We start from the raw sequence: 14,689 nt of genomic DNA, 5'->3' as shown, positions 1-14,689 counted from the left end.
GAGCACGCTTAGGTTGATTTTGTTTGCACCAAAAACACTCTGGCTAAAAGGAGACAGATGGCTTCTAAGAGCCCATATGGAAAAATGCATATTATTTCAATGAGGTTTTATCACTGCAAACGATTATTTCTGAAAACTTTGGCCAAAGTTGATATGTGGGAGAACTCATGGTTTCACTTTCATCAAGGGAAAACAGCGTGTTGCATTGTGACATGTTGTTCCCTCATTCGTTTGAAATCTCTGATTGGCCACCTGTTAATTTGCTCGAGGGATTTGCAACACCCTCCCCCAGCTGTTTATAACATGTTTGTAGCATCAGTGTTCAACGGAATTATTTCTAAAAACGGAGGGGAAATATCCGTTTTTCCTAATAGCCTACCCTGCTACATTGACCCTATCTCAGATTTCGCTAACGGGTGTTGTAGGAGATATTGACGGCACAATAACTTTTACAAAAGACCAGAAAACAATGTTGGCATTTGTGGAGAAGAAGAATGGTTTCTACAGCTCACGGCACGCTATTTCGTTGCTCTGATTGGTTAGGTCTATCCAGATCCATATAAAGATACAGTACAGAAACAGAATTCAGTTCACCTATTATTTTAGATCACTACACCCCTGTCACATTGCAGAATATACATTGGCCTGTGGTGTGGGGAATCAACTAGACCTATTCAGTGGACCATAGTATTGCTCATACAGTATGTGGAAAACCTGAAGGCCTCTACCCAGTTATCTGTGAGGATTCTACCCACAAAAAAGAGATCATTTACAAATGTCACAGGCATTGTGTACGTACGTACATCATTCGTAATAAGTGATCATGCACTCAACAGTGGATATCAGCTGCTTCGTTATTTTAGGATTCGTTTTCTTCCTCTCCTCGCTCTCGGGAAAGAGATGTAATTGTTGAATATTTAAACACATCAAATGAGGGCTACAACCTGGGCAATCAATAATTCAGGCAAATTCTACAGCAAACATTTCCACTCTTATGAGCTCCGACAAGCCTCTACAAACTGCCCTCCATTAGGCAGAGCTGGAGTGTGGCTGCCAGCAGTACCAGCTCTTCAAGGGGTCAAGCGCCAATGGAGATATGGCAAACAAGAATGGCCTGCCTGTAAGCACAGGACGGTGGACCACACGGGTATATCATGTTCCTGTACGCTTTTAAAAAAAGCAGTGATGCAATAGCCATCACAACACACGGTTTAGGGTTGAGTTTGTAATGTAAGACACCTTTAACACATGACTTTGTAGATTGTCACAGCTCTGCATTTGTCTTACGCAGCGAATAATAATTCTCCTAAATCAATATCGCCTGGCTGGCACACTAAAAGGGCTTTCTTGCCCTCCTTTGCTGTTATGCATAGCACTTTACAAAGTGGGATCGTGGAGACAAATGAACGGTAGAGTCCAGCTCAGCACATCTGAGTGGTCGGTCGACATAATGCGCCACACCCCTCTGCACTTCTCCTGCTCCATCCCTGTAAAGCTGCCGTGCAGGTCAAGGGTCTGAGCGGCCCGTTCGGACGAGCGTGTTGGCAGCCCAGAAAACAGCTCTAGTTTAGACACGTGTCTCTTTTTTAAATTTCACTGGCTTATTCGAGCGCAGTCATCGTGGGACAGGTCCGATGTCTGTGAAGAGGATGGATGGGGTGGGGTGAGGGAGGGAGGACAACGAAGAAGTAGGATGACAGAACTCTCACTTTTTTTCCACTTTACTCCAAAAATGTGAGCCAGGCTTTGTGCTCAAAGACGACTTCTGAGAGAAGGCATCCATAATTGAGCAACCGCAGCGGAGGAAGTGCAGGATCTTTGGGAGCGTCGGGCATCAGTGCATCATGAGGCCCCTGCATTTTTCATCACATTAAAAAAAAAGAGACACAGACAACATGATAGAGGGATGAGAGAGAGAGGGAGATGGAAAAGAAGAGAGAGTCTAAAAGGGCCTGCCGAAATGGGAACAAAACAGAAATGATGCAGCAGCACCCTGGAAAACGTGGGCGGTCGTTGACAGGCGATGGGCCGACCGACAGACCCTGCTGCACTTTGCTGTAGTTGCACCGGCTCCTCCAGCTGTGTGCTCCTGCCTGCGCCCCTGGACTCCTGCAGCAGCCTGCGGGCCTACAAGCACCCCCACCGCACTGCCTGTTCCCAGCTCCACCAAATCCCACCCCCCACACACACATACACATACACACACACACACCCCTCTCCCACCCGCCATCCTCTCCACATGGCTGTGAAGCAGCGTGGCGCAATGAATGATTCAGACGGATTTGGGAATAAAATGCACACACTTGGTCCCTGGCCAAGAGTAAGTCAGACAGCACAAGTAATTTTTTCCCTTCCAATGGGGAAAGAATTCTGAATCGTTAAGCATATGCTAAATTGTGAATTTTAGCCGTGTAGCGTATCATTGGCTGGTGCACTACAACAATGGTATGCTGAAAATATTGATTGTGGCAGTATTCAGTGGGGGCATCTCTTTACAACTCGAGCATATTTGAAGCAATGACAAATAACTGTCTCAATGGCCATAACCGGATTTATCTCTGAAATTGACAATACATTAATGGGGAAGAGGCCAAACTGAAATATTGTGTTTACTACTTCATAGCTCTTGAGACCGGCTCTTGATTAAATGGAAAACATTAAAAGTCACACCACACAAAGGCAGAAGTCATATACGAAAGTCATGAGCTCACAGGGCAAAACAAAGTATGTTGAGCAAGAGTCATGTTGTCAGAGTTCTTTGTCATACAATGCGAGAGTGCTGCTGTGTTTCCCCTTGCGACTACACAGTGACGTCTGTCACGTTTGTCACCGTGTAGTTGTTACAGCACAACGTCCACGCCAGGGAGCCCATTTAATTCGGGTAGAGCTGGCAATATGGCCCCTGGATGCTCAATTTTTTTGTTTCCCCCGCGCCGTCCTTGCTCTGTCAGGTCCTCATTCGTAGGCTTCGTAAATAGTTTATGGTAAGAGACTGGGAAACAAAGACGGGTGTATGGCCTAACTCAGCACAGAGATGAGGCACGCAGGACAGCTCTAGGTTGGATAGTGGAGAGTATGGGATGGAGCTTTGTGGAGAGAGAGCTTTTAGGGCAGCAGTAGCAGCCATGTTGGGCCTGTGATGAAGATGTTGCCAAAGGCTGAAGGCTTCGCTCTGTGTGCGTAAGTGAGAGTGAGTGAGTGTGTGTGTGTGTGCAGTCTGAAACAACATCAGAGCACCTGTCCTGTGGAGACGTGGACACACACACACACACACACACACACAAACACTCTATCACACACACACACACTCATACTATTGAAAAGATTGCAAAGAGCAGCTACAACGACACACACAGCCATCCACACAGAGGCGCACAGCACAGTGGAGGAGTGAGTGAGTGTGACACAGCCCTCGAGACCTCAGGGAGTTGCCTCAAACTTGTGTGCTCTTGAGCCGCTGCGAAGCGAAGCCAGGCGTGAACTGCTTAAGTAAACTGAACAAAACTCCAGAGTAAGCAGTCAGAGACAGAGAGAGAGCAAGAACGAGAGGTGCCGTTCTTCTCTTCTCTCTCTCTCTCTCTCTTATTCTCTCTTGTCTCTCTCTCAGCTGACTGAGCTCCATCTGAGGCTGCATCTGAAAATGGGCTCCAGAGACAGAGCTTTTCATCATTGCCTGCTTTTATGACCTTTCACTGAAGACTTCACATCAGCAAAAAGGAGAAGAAAGAAACACACACACACACACCTGCAATCAATGAATAGACACAACTGTGGCCCTCACCTATACAAACACATAGGCTAACACTCAGGTAAAGGTGATAGGTGAAAGGTGAAAAGTTCAATGACACAATCATCTAGCGTAGCTTGCATAGACTTGCATAGCAGTGATGATGAACACAAGTGAAAGACACTCACATGCTCCCATACATGTGCCCCCCTGCAATGTCATTTCTCCTGACTGACGACACAGGAGCTTTTCTTGGGCCATGTTTCTTTTGTGTCCTGTAGTTTCCACATTTTTATTTTAGTAAGTCAATCATCCACCGATTGGGGCCTTGACAGAAGCAGAGGCATGGCCATGTTCCCTGTATCAGCCGGCCTGCCTATGCCACTACCCTGCTGTGTGTGTGTGTGTGTGTGTGTGTGTGTGTGTGTGTGTGTGTGTGCTCTGTCGCTCCAATGCTGGGCTCATATCGCCACCTAGTGGTGAGACTGCATATGGGAACTGAAGGAGAATTCCCATTACTGGTGACGTCTCTCTCTCACTGCTGCATCCTCTGGTCAGGAGAGAGACATGACTCGATATTGAAGATGAAAAAGAAGAAATACATAAGTGCAAAATTAAAAGAGTGGGTTGCCATGGCGACACCCTCATTAGCCAAACTGTAGACGTACAGATCTCGTCAAAACACTGCAGTTTGTTGATGTTGTAGGGAAGCCTTGTGTGACGCAAATACCCCTTCTCTGCTCATCCGGCTGTGTGAAGGAATGCACCAACTTCGATGGAGTCTTCACAGAGACTCCTGCGCCATTAGACGTCACTGGTTGAACACCCAGCCATTACAGCCTAATTTGCCCTCCACCCACCATGGGTTACTTTTTAGTGTATAGCATCAACATAAAAGTAAGGATTGAATAAAAGATAAAATAATAAACCCACAAATGGAAAGCAAATAAGTGGTTTTGTGTTCAGTGTTCCTGGCATAGCATTAATAGGACTAGCATTCTACGTACAAATGTCCTTGTCTTTGGCCTAATCAGATTAGCTAGACAGCTTCTTCGTGTATTACTCAAGATGTGGATATTCTCTGCCCTACATTCCATCCAATCAAATTCTGGGTTTTAAGAATCTTGGGGAGAGCTGCTGGCCAATTATTTCAGAGTAGGCCTACACGTAGGGTCAGTTTTCCGGATGCTTTGACTGAGCTCTACCCACAGCCATAGATTTGTGTTGCCAAAACAGGGCTCTTCAGTAAGGTAATCCTGTCCTCTTTTTTTGCTTCCAAATAGCATGAAAACTTCAAACCCCAGAAGGGCTAGGTCTCAACGCATACAGGGCAAGTGAATCATGTACAAGAGCTCTTTAAAGAAATCTTAAGTACACCAGCATGATTAAACATTTGAGTGACATATGTCGAATTCCCCGTCATTCACACCACCCCTCGCAGTGGGCACAGAAGCATTCTTATCAGCATATTAAAGCTATTACACACTCTATAGGCAGAGTCCCAATTACCTTTCATTGTTCCACAATAGCTATATTTAGGAAATCATCAAACAGGATTGTTCAGTATTTTTTGGGCAATATATTCCACTCTCTGCCAAGCACTGCTGATCAACACTTACATTTAGCTTCAAAAACTTGCTTGAGTCTGCTCCAACCTGGTACTTGACTGCCACCTTGTGGACTAGAAAAAATGTGCTCTAGTTAAAAAACAAGTGGCTGTCCCAAAGAAATGCTGTTGCATTTTTGAGATATCATGATTAATTGTAGATACATATCATGGCAAAATCCCTCTCATTTTGGCATAATTTGATTCAGAACAGTAAACTAATCCAAGAAACAAACTGATCCATTTTTCTCCGAGAAGAGTTGGCAAAAACAATAACCGCAATACATTAGAAAAGAAAGCAATTTAAATACATGCCAAAAAAATCATTACACATACATCCAACAAAAGACAATGATTTTGCATATTTGAAAAGTCTTTAATAACTTAAGCCCATACACTACTGCTTCTTTTAAAAAGGGAAACATTTTACATGGCAACATTTCGCAATATTTATTTCTCCAACACAATGCTCATCTCAACTTTTGAAAAAGACATGAACAATGTGGCAAACTGCTGTTAACTTGACTGATTTCGTCGTTGTCTCTACAATCAGTTGTTAGCCAGCCTCTATATTTGGTTGCAGTACAACCTGTTAAATGACACTGGAAAATGATTGATACATTTAAATGTTGTCTTATTTTTTTTTTTTAAAGATTAGTTGGTGATATTCCTTGTTTATTTATTAAAATAAAAAAGCAAGCAAAAAAAAAGAGAATAAAGTGACATTTCTACATAATTGTCCCTGGGTGTCCCCCCATTGCCTATATATGACAGTAAACAGGCTGAAACAAAGTGTGCTTAGTAATGCTAACGGTGAACCTACGATTCTCCAAGAACTGGACTCCTTGTGTGTTTTGGCATTAATATATTTGTCTTGGACAAAAGAACAGATGCCCAAGTTTAATGCCAGCTTTAGATGGTACCTATTGACAACATTTTACCACTTGGTTCAGTTACTGAATGCACTACAATTTATTCCATGGTCACCTCTGTCTGCCTCTACATTGTGCACCAAAATACTAATACCCATGTGTTTCTGCATCAGTCAAGTTCATGCCCACGTTTATGCAAGGATTTCTCTTAGTCATCTTTTGTTTTAAGAGTTGCTTCAAGTGCATAAACGTGATTTGTATGCATGAGATTTCCTTAGGGATAGGAAGGCCCAGTACGCCACCTCTCTGCTTGCCCAACAGCTCAGAAAAAAATGGTTCTTTACGCAACGCCTCAAATCCTGAGCTGTTTATTTTTCACCATGGCCACCTTAGCAATGACGTCTCTACGTACTGATCTAGATACACAGAGCGGCTTCCTACGGCCTTGTATAGTCATTGTCTCAATTTGATCCAGTGGCATAAAATGGTAAAGATATAAAGCCAAATGGATCTGTAGATGACTTTAGTGCAACAACATTATTGCAACTTCCTCAAGTTCCAGACAGAACAAAAAAAGAAAAAAAAAAAAAAAAAAAAAAAAAAAAAAAAACTCAGCAACAGGGGTGGGATTAGAAAAAATAAGAAAGCACTATTTCTGCTTGCAATATTGTTGATACACTGACACCAAATAACATTTTTTCCAGACTCAGGACAGTGTAAAAAATAATTTATTCACATTATACCCCAAAGGCCTTTTATAGTTACTGGCTGGAGAGCACTTTTATCATTTTTTGTGCTGTGATACAGCAATATCGTAGCGAAAATATGGTGACACTAGAGTGCAATTTAACCTTGGATTAAGTTGGTTTCTGTCTCCCATATTAAAATGAACTGAACAGTGCTTCAGGTATGAGCCTTGGCGGCTGCTAAGAGGCAAGGAGCATCAGGAGTCGTCCCAGGTGGACATGAATTGTGACAGACAAGCTGAGCAAGTCTTGCAGCAGTCCACAATTTAACCCCCGAAAGACATGGGGTGGGAATCATACATTAACTCACCATCATGTTATACACTAGAGCAGTAATGTGAATACAATTATACAAACAGTCCTCAGTCTTAAAAAAAAAAAAAATTAAAAAAAAAAAGTGTAGAAACTTGGTGTCAATGTATCGATAACTCATCACCAGCAAAACTACTGCCGTGTAGTGCCATCTCATTTTTTTTTTCCCAACCCCTACTCAGCAGCGGCTTTAAATAAGACTAGCAAGTTGTAAAAAGCAATTGAGTTCAATAGTACTGGTGTCCTCACAAATGAACTGCCATTATATAGAAACAGAAAAAAGCAGGTTGTGAGCATATCTGGTGGGAGCCAACAGGTGTACAAAAAGGACACCAAAGCACTGAAGAAATGAACATTCAGTGGTTAACTGGTTTCACGGCTGAAGCATAAATAGCCAATACGGGTACTGCCAAGCCAGCTGGGGGCCATCAGTTACCCATACATTTCCTATATGAAGAATACCTGCAGCATTAAGAACTCAAAAACTTATTTCTACACTCAAATAATCAAGTACTGACAGACGTGTCCACTGAGCACTGAGAGAGGGTAACAGATATTGGTTTACAGCGAGAGGTATCTACTACAGTGGTCCAACGTATGGCAATCATTATTGAATTCACCCATATGTGATGTTCAATGGCCCTCGTTTCCTTTTATGTGTGTTGATGGGGTGGGGGGGGATTGGGGAGGGGGGGACCAAAAGTTTTAGGGATTTAAGTGGCTTTTTTTATTTATTCATGTTTTTTTTCTGTTTTTTTTTCCAAGCAGCACAGTACGCAACTGGGAGGCGGCAGGAGCTCGGGGTGGTGGTGGGGTTTATTGGAGGGCTGGGGTGGGGAATGGTGGGAGCAGGCGAGCGGCTCAGAGCATTCGGTTACGTTTGTGGGTGGGGGAGTCTGTGATTACATCGGCACACTGGGCGGAGCTGCGTTTCCTGGTGCCGCCGTTGTCCAGGTGCAACGCCATCTCCTCCGATATGAAAGTGTTCAAGTCCACATCGTGCAGTCCGTTTCTCCGGCGGCCAGGGTTAGAGCTGCTGCTGACGTGGGTGGGGGACCCAGGGGTGCTGGAGCGCACACTAATGCTCGCCATTGCCCCACTGAGACCTGCACACAGGAACAGCCAGGTAGAGAAATTACACTTTGGGAAAAAAAATAATTCTTTATGCAAATCCACAAGTGCACAAATGCAAAAACTGAAAAGGACATAATTATCTAAAATGTCAGCAGTCTAATTCGGCGTCACGTTTGATATGCATTTCATCAGTGCCATATTCAACTGAAGGACCGGACACCATCTGTCTAAATCTAAATCCAAGTGATATGGCTTCATAGAGGGACTTGCTCAAACTAAACAAATGAAGTCTGGCCTCTTGTTTCATGGACAGTAAACCTCTAATGCGTTTCTGAAGCCTAAGAGCCACCATCACCAATAATTTATGATATGATATATATTTATGATATCATATCCTTTTTTAATTATTTTATAACATTCCCTGAGATGCTTTTGTTATGTAAGGCGTAGGTTACATGTACCAGAAAAATATGGGTTCATATTTTGGCTCATTTTCCTCATGATATTCGAGCACACTCTGTAGGAAAAAACAGGCAGCTATGCCTTTTAGCTCTGACTGGCCAAGATCTTTAGGCATCTTCCAGGTGTATAGCTAAATTGCTGATTACTATGGCTCCATCTTATTGATTCAGATTGCTATGGGTGGTCCAATGTGACAGGGTGAGGGAGCATGTGTTTTTATAATTGGCCAATTCTCTATTACCGCATTTTTTTGTACGGCCATTAGAGGCAGGGAAGAGAGCAGTCCACTTTGGAAAGCCTGGTACATTCCCGCGTTGCATTGACATCTAAATTCAACAAGAAAAACATCCTGCGGCATGACCCCTTTGAAAATTAACAATAATGGGGAAACGTGAAAAGAGAATTAGAAAACATTTCCTTGGCTGATTATTTTATCAGTCCATGGAAGTACAGTACAGTATCAATCATCCAGAAACATGACTGAAAGGTCCATGTTAATCATGCAGTCTGCAGTACATTGCTGATGTCTGTCCTCTATAAACAGTGTTCTCTACATTAAACCAGCCACTTAACAAAAAAAAATATAAGTGTTACATGTGGCTGAAATCTTGACACATCTTGCACATTCAACATACAGACTCAGGTTATTTCCAATTCATACTAGAACCAACTGCTAATTCTGCCAAAAACATACTTTTGGGGTCACTTCAACCAGTGCTATAGGTACTTGTTCGTAGTTAAGTCCAAAGACATTTTAAAAAGTGGGTCTGTTTAACACAATACAAAGAAGAGAATATGTATAAATGTGGGATAATGAAGCAGCTCAAAAGAAAAGTGTGATATGATGGTACTTTTGGGCTGCAATAACTAATCAATTAACTGATTAGAAGGCACCTATTTAATTAATTGGCAACTATTTTTGTAACCATCAGACAACAAAAAGCTGCTAAAATAACACAGAAACAAATATTAAAAACAATAACAGGGGGAAAAGCTTGGTACAAAGACAATATCCACCAACATTAAGACCGCTTTCATATTACAGGTTTCGAGAATAAACACTCATGAGGCTGGTGCTGGCTGCACATAAACAGGAAATTCTTTCAATTGGATCCATTAAAATAAAATACATATTTTAGAGGCAAGTTGTTTCAGTGTTTTTTCCTCCCATTTCTAAACTAATTAAATCTTGGACACTTCAATGACAAACCTTCCAACTAGTCTTGATGTTTATTAAATGTTTTTAATAGCTACTAGGCCTATGTGTTGGTGTAAGAGAGCATTCACAAGGCAAACACTACTGGAGATGCTGATAAGTATGCAGCAAGTCATTTGGGACCAGGTGAAAGGCTAAAAGGTGAAATAACTTTCAAAACTTTTTAGACTGCTTGTCAGTTAAGAAATAAAAGGAATAGATTGTATACATTTCACTATGTATGGAAGGATGTCCTGTGTGCACAGTTTTAATTTTGAACACTCCTCTCTTTTTTTCCAGAACAGTATACAAAAACAAATGATCGTACACTTCTCACACATACATAGACAGGTATAAGGGACAGTGCAGTTACATACCGATTTAGTAACTCTTATTTTACAGGTTTAGAGGGAAAATTGTCTAAAAAAATATTACAACTGCCACTTGTTACTCACAGCTGTTTGTTTTGTTTTTTTCACTGATTTCTTTAAAAGCCATCGTTTAGGCATAGTACCACATGGTAAATCAAGGGCTCATTTCCTAGACATGGATAGCAGCTAGTCCTAAACTAAAAAAGACCTTGAATTAATATATCCACTGAAAACAAATGTCTATGACATTTATGTCTAATCCATATTCAGGAAACTGGCACTAGGTGTCTGCTTCATGCTTAAAAAAGGGGGAATATTTAAGCCGCTTCTGAAATTAGGCCTACCTCTTCAAGGCCAGGCAAGAATTACACTGAACAAGTCAGACTAGTCTCAGCCAAATTATTTTCAGAATCACAGCCAGCTTGGGTTTTAATCAGATATCTTAATGAGTGCTTTTGACAAGCCATCAGATGTTTATCCAAATATGACATGATTGCAATTTAAAGGGTCTTATTCCACTACAGTGTGGCTTGTAAGTCTAGTCATTTTAGAGGGCAAGGTTATCCAATTTCACAGTGAAGCCAAACCTAAAGCAAGGGAAGTCTCTGTTGCAACTCATAGGCTACCAGTCATCAAATTGTTCAACTCCTGAACAGGGTAACATATCAAGTCTGTTAAAAGGGTGGTTTTGAGAAGACCATGTGCCTTTTATGTACAGGGTTGGGGAGTGACTCTTAAAGATATTATAACCATACTTGCTCATGCATTCAGGTCTTCGTTAGCCCACAAACTACCTGTGACTTACGGCTCCCACACACAGTTGCATGCGTTGCAGTGGTGGACACATTCCGTTCACTTTACATGGGCTTACGTCATCCGTTGCCGAACTGAATTGTGCTCCCGTTGCACGTGTTGAGAAGTTCAACTTTTGCTGCACCGACGGAAGGCACCAGCCAATCAAATTACGAACAAGCGAACAGACGGCACCAGCCAATCAAATTACGTTTATCCCTTAAGTAATTTGCATAGCTACCGTTGGGAACACCCACTGGCATGCGTTGACTGAACACAACTGTGTGTGGAAGCCGTTAGCCTCCATAACCAGCAAAGCATGTAACTGAGCTGTTCACAAAAGTGACCACATGTCCAAAATCAAAAATAGCTGGCAGAAACGGCCTCTGACATTTCATACGTTCCATGTGAGACTGTAACTAAACAAACCTCTTTGTGGCCTGGTCTTGACCACAGAACTAGTGATAGAGAACACACACACATTCAAAACAGCTAGGCTAGGGAGATTATACCCATCATTCAACGTTGCTTGCAATATTTACCGTGTAGTGCTATGGCCTCACGGAAGGGTTGTAAATCAGCCTCTACAGAAGAGACTGTGTCTGTGGAGGAAGCCCGGTTTGGGGACATGACAGTCAGTTTGGGCGCAGCTCTGGAAGTCCTTGGCGGTGGAGCTTTGCCACAAAGGAAACTTATCAAATCCTCCCGACGGATGGTTCTCCTGCGCTTTTTGACCCAGGCCAGAACATCCTTATTGCGTCTCTGATAGCCAATCTGAATTCCTAGGTCATAACTTCTTTGCCGGGCATCCACGCTTTCTGTGCATCAAGGGAACGAAACAACGATCACATACAAGGATTAAGGATGGCTCCTATTACAACAAGATTAGACATAAACTGTGGTGAAAAGGTTCTTTGAAACGTGACAAATAAAAAAATACCTTTATATAAATTGGTGACAGCTGTTGCAGCATTTTGAAAGGGGACCCAGAGTGATATTCCCTGCTGGTGGCACACTCGATCTGCAAACATAATACAAATACCTTGAGATATCTTGGTCCATGGATATGTAGACCTTTTGCAATTGGAATTGGAAGTCTTTTCAGAAGAGTACACATCCATTTCATCAGTTCAATACACACTGCTGGCTTTTGTGACTGCCACGGTCACAGAAATAGAAGCTTGCATCTGAAATGACTCGAGGTTGCGTTAGCTTAACGTTAATGTCTCTGCGCCATTTTGTTTAACAAGTTGCCACCAGTTTCACATATTTCACATAATTATTATAACAGATCTGACAATTCACAGAGTAGTGAAACCAGACCTTATTCGTCTTTAGCTTTCGGAATGGACGAAACTGTTCAGTCATCCATGTTAAGATCCTTGATTTTAAGTGTTGAGAACGTATGGTTAACCAGCATTTAAATCAACCAAACTAACGTTAATGTTAGCTGACGTTAGCAAGATGCCAACTCGGTAGCTAGGGTAACCAGAACTTATCGTCCAATGAGTTGAAATACATTAATAATAATAATCATGATTACAACATTTCATAATTATTTCGCAGTTAGTTAGCAACAGTTTAGACCAAAGAAATGATTGTGCCAGCTAGTTTCATAACCAGCAATGTAATCTTTCGTTAGTCCTTTGGTCACATGGCTATTCATTAGCTTACAATAGATATTTGATATAACCGTAAAAATTGTCTGTTAAAATTGTGTACCGCGATCTTAAACTGTTAACATATTTTATCAATAACTATGTGCATCATAGTTCAAGCTTCACCCTGATCTTCGCCATTTTGTGTAATTTAAGATAGCCATCATTAGCGAGCTAGAATATCAGTGCTAAAGACCTCAACGTTACAAAATCCAAGTTGTTTCACTGGCTCATGATTTGTCAAAAGTGAAAACGTGTGAAATTACAATTCATCTGTGCATAAGATTTATTTATGATGCCAATCCGAAATTAGTTGTTCACCCACTCTGCCATCAAGAAACAGAGACGTCTATCACGAAATGTCACAAGAGAATGTGTTGCAGTAATTATTGTTTCCATCGCCATTTTGTTTCTAGCTTGCTACCCTTGATAGTTAGCAAGAGTGGCTAAGTTACCAGCTGACATTACATTTAAGATTTCGTAGACAGGCCTTTAAGTCCGCAGACAGACAGCGTTGTATGAACACAAGGTGTTTTTACAATTTACATAAGACTTCTCAAGTAGTCACCGTATCGAGTGAACACTGGCTAACATGGACGCTAACTAAGCTAACATTAGCTAACGTTAATTTCTCAATCCGGTCCTTGTCCTCAATGTAGAGGACTAACGTTTACGTTATCTCTGGCAAACTACTTAGATGAAAACTATCTTTAAAAGTGTCCTGAAACACGGTCTAGACCACGTTATCTACATAACGTTTAATATTGTACCAATTACATTAGGTAAAGACATTTAATTGGGTTCAACAACCATGGTCAACTTCTCTAGACAAACTGAGTCGGCCTCCGATATACAAGTGAGGCATACTTTAGCTTAACGTTAGCCAAAAGATACGATGTGCCATGTTACGATAGCACGTTAGCTCTCGGTAGCTAACATTTAACCAAGCTAACCAGCCAACGTCAGCTGTTGTTTTGGCGAAAATATGCTAAGTTAGCTAAGTGTTGTAACTGGGTAGTTTATCTTGCAAACAAACTAATGGCGACAAGCAATGTTCTAACTAACGTCAGCGTTACACGATATTAATATCCCCATTCAGACCTTTATAAAGTTGAGCAACTGCTGTGGCTGAATTCTGGAAAAGGTGCCACAATTTCTCTTGATTTTGATCTGCTTCTTCTTCGCTTGGCTCCCCTTGCTCAGCTTCAGCCAAGCACTGCCGCTCCCATTTTGAGAACCAATGTTCGGGTCCGTGTTCCTGAATCTCCGCTTCCCCTTCTTCTTTTTTATCCTCCATAATGGTACTCAGATTCCGAACTAGATTATATAGATGATGGTGGATTGCTAACACTTTGACGAGAAAATACAATTCCGTCGAATTTGTGTTTGTGTCAACTAACTTCGTTACGGCGTTTACAGCGAGACAAGTCTGTCTCGGTGACTTCGTCCAACTCCCAAACAAACTAGCGGTGCTGCTGAGGGATTATAAAGAACTCATACTACCGTGTTGGTGTTTAGACTACACCTACTTTCTGGAAAGAACAAGAACGATTGGCTATTGTGACCTTACGTCCTTAACAGTTGCATTTTCACTGGACAAAGAATACATCAGTCAGTGGAACGACACAAAGAAACCACGATGAAAATTCTTTAGTTGTTACGTAGTGAGCAAGGCTGGGAAGTTTTTTATCAAATGCATTTGCTGTTGTCTGTCATGCGATAAGGGCCTTGGTTGGATTTATTTCAGTGCCTACGATTAATAGAGATGAATTGAATTGGTTGCAGAATATGCAGTGTTAATACATATAACCCTTCGACTAGGCAGTCCAAACTATAATACATTCTCAATTAATTAGTTAGGTTAAAATAACTGT

General features: G+C 41.8%; 1 protein-coding gene across 1 annotated transcript; it reads right to left on the bottom strand.

Annotated features, from left to right (window-relative positions):
• Nucleotides 1–5,688: 5,688 nt before the first annotated feature.
• Nucleotides 5,689–14,395, bottom strand: c6h16orf72 (chromosome 6 C16orf72 homolog). The gene is made up of 4 exons (XM_048245813.1): nucleotides 13,917–14,395; nucleotides 12,098–12,178; nucleotides 11,700–11,975; nucleotides 5,689–8,369 (listed from the first exon to the last, which is right to left on the bottom strand). The coding sequence occupies exons 1-4, from the start codon at nucleotides 14,110–14,112 to the stop codon at nucleotides 8,125–8,127; spliced, it is 798 nt and encodes a 265-aa protein (XP_048101770.1). The 5' UTR covers nucleotides 14,113–14,395; the 3' UTR covers nucleotides 5,689–8,124.
• Nucleotides 14,396–14,689: the final 294 nt, after the last annotated feature.

The sequence above is a fragment of the Alosa alosa genome, chromosome 6 (genome assembly GCF_017589495.1).
Source record: "Alosa alosa isolate M-15738 ecotype Scorff River chromosome 6, AALO_Geno_1.1, whole genome shotgun sequence".
Classification (NCBI taxonomy): domain Eukaryota; kingdom Metazoa; phylum Chordata; class Actinopteri; order Clupeiformes; family Clupeidae; genus Alosa; species Alosa alosa.
This window is presented reverse-complemented; position numbering and strand designations above follow the sequence as displayed.

Bases quoted from the DNA above. Each gene is read 5' to 3' on its own strand.
- c6h16orf72 (XM_048245813.1), bottom strand. From the start codon at position 14,112: ATGGAGGATAAAAAAGAAGAAGGGGAAGCGGAGATTCAGGAACACGGA. The intron at 12,179-13,916 runs GTCTGAATGGGG...TTATGTTTGCAG, and splicing joins AGTTGCTCAACTTTATAAAG to ATCGAGTGTGCCACCAGCAG. The intron at 8,370-11,699 runs GTAAATATTGCA...TCCTGTGTGCAG, and splicing joins TGAGGCCATAGCACTACACG to GTCTCAGTGGGGCAATGGCG.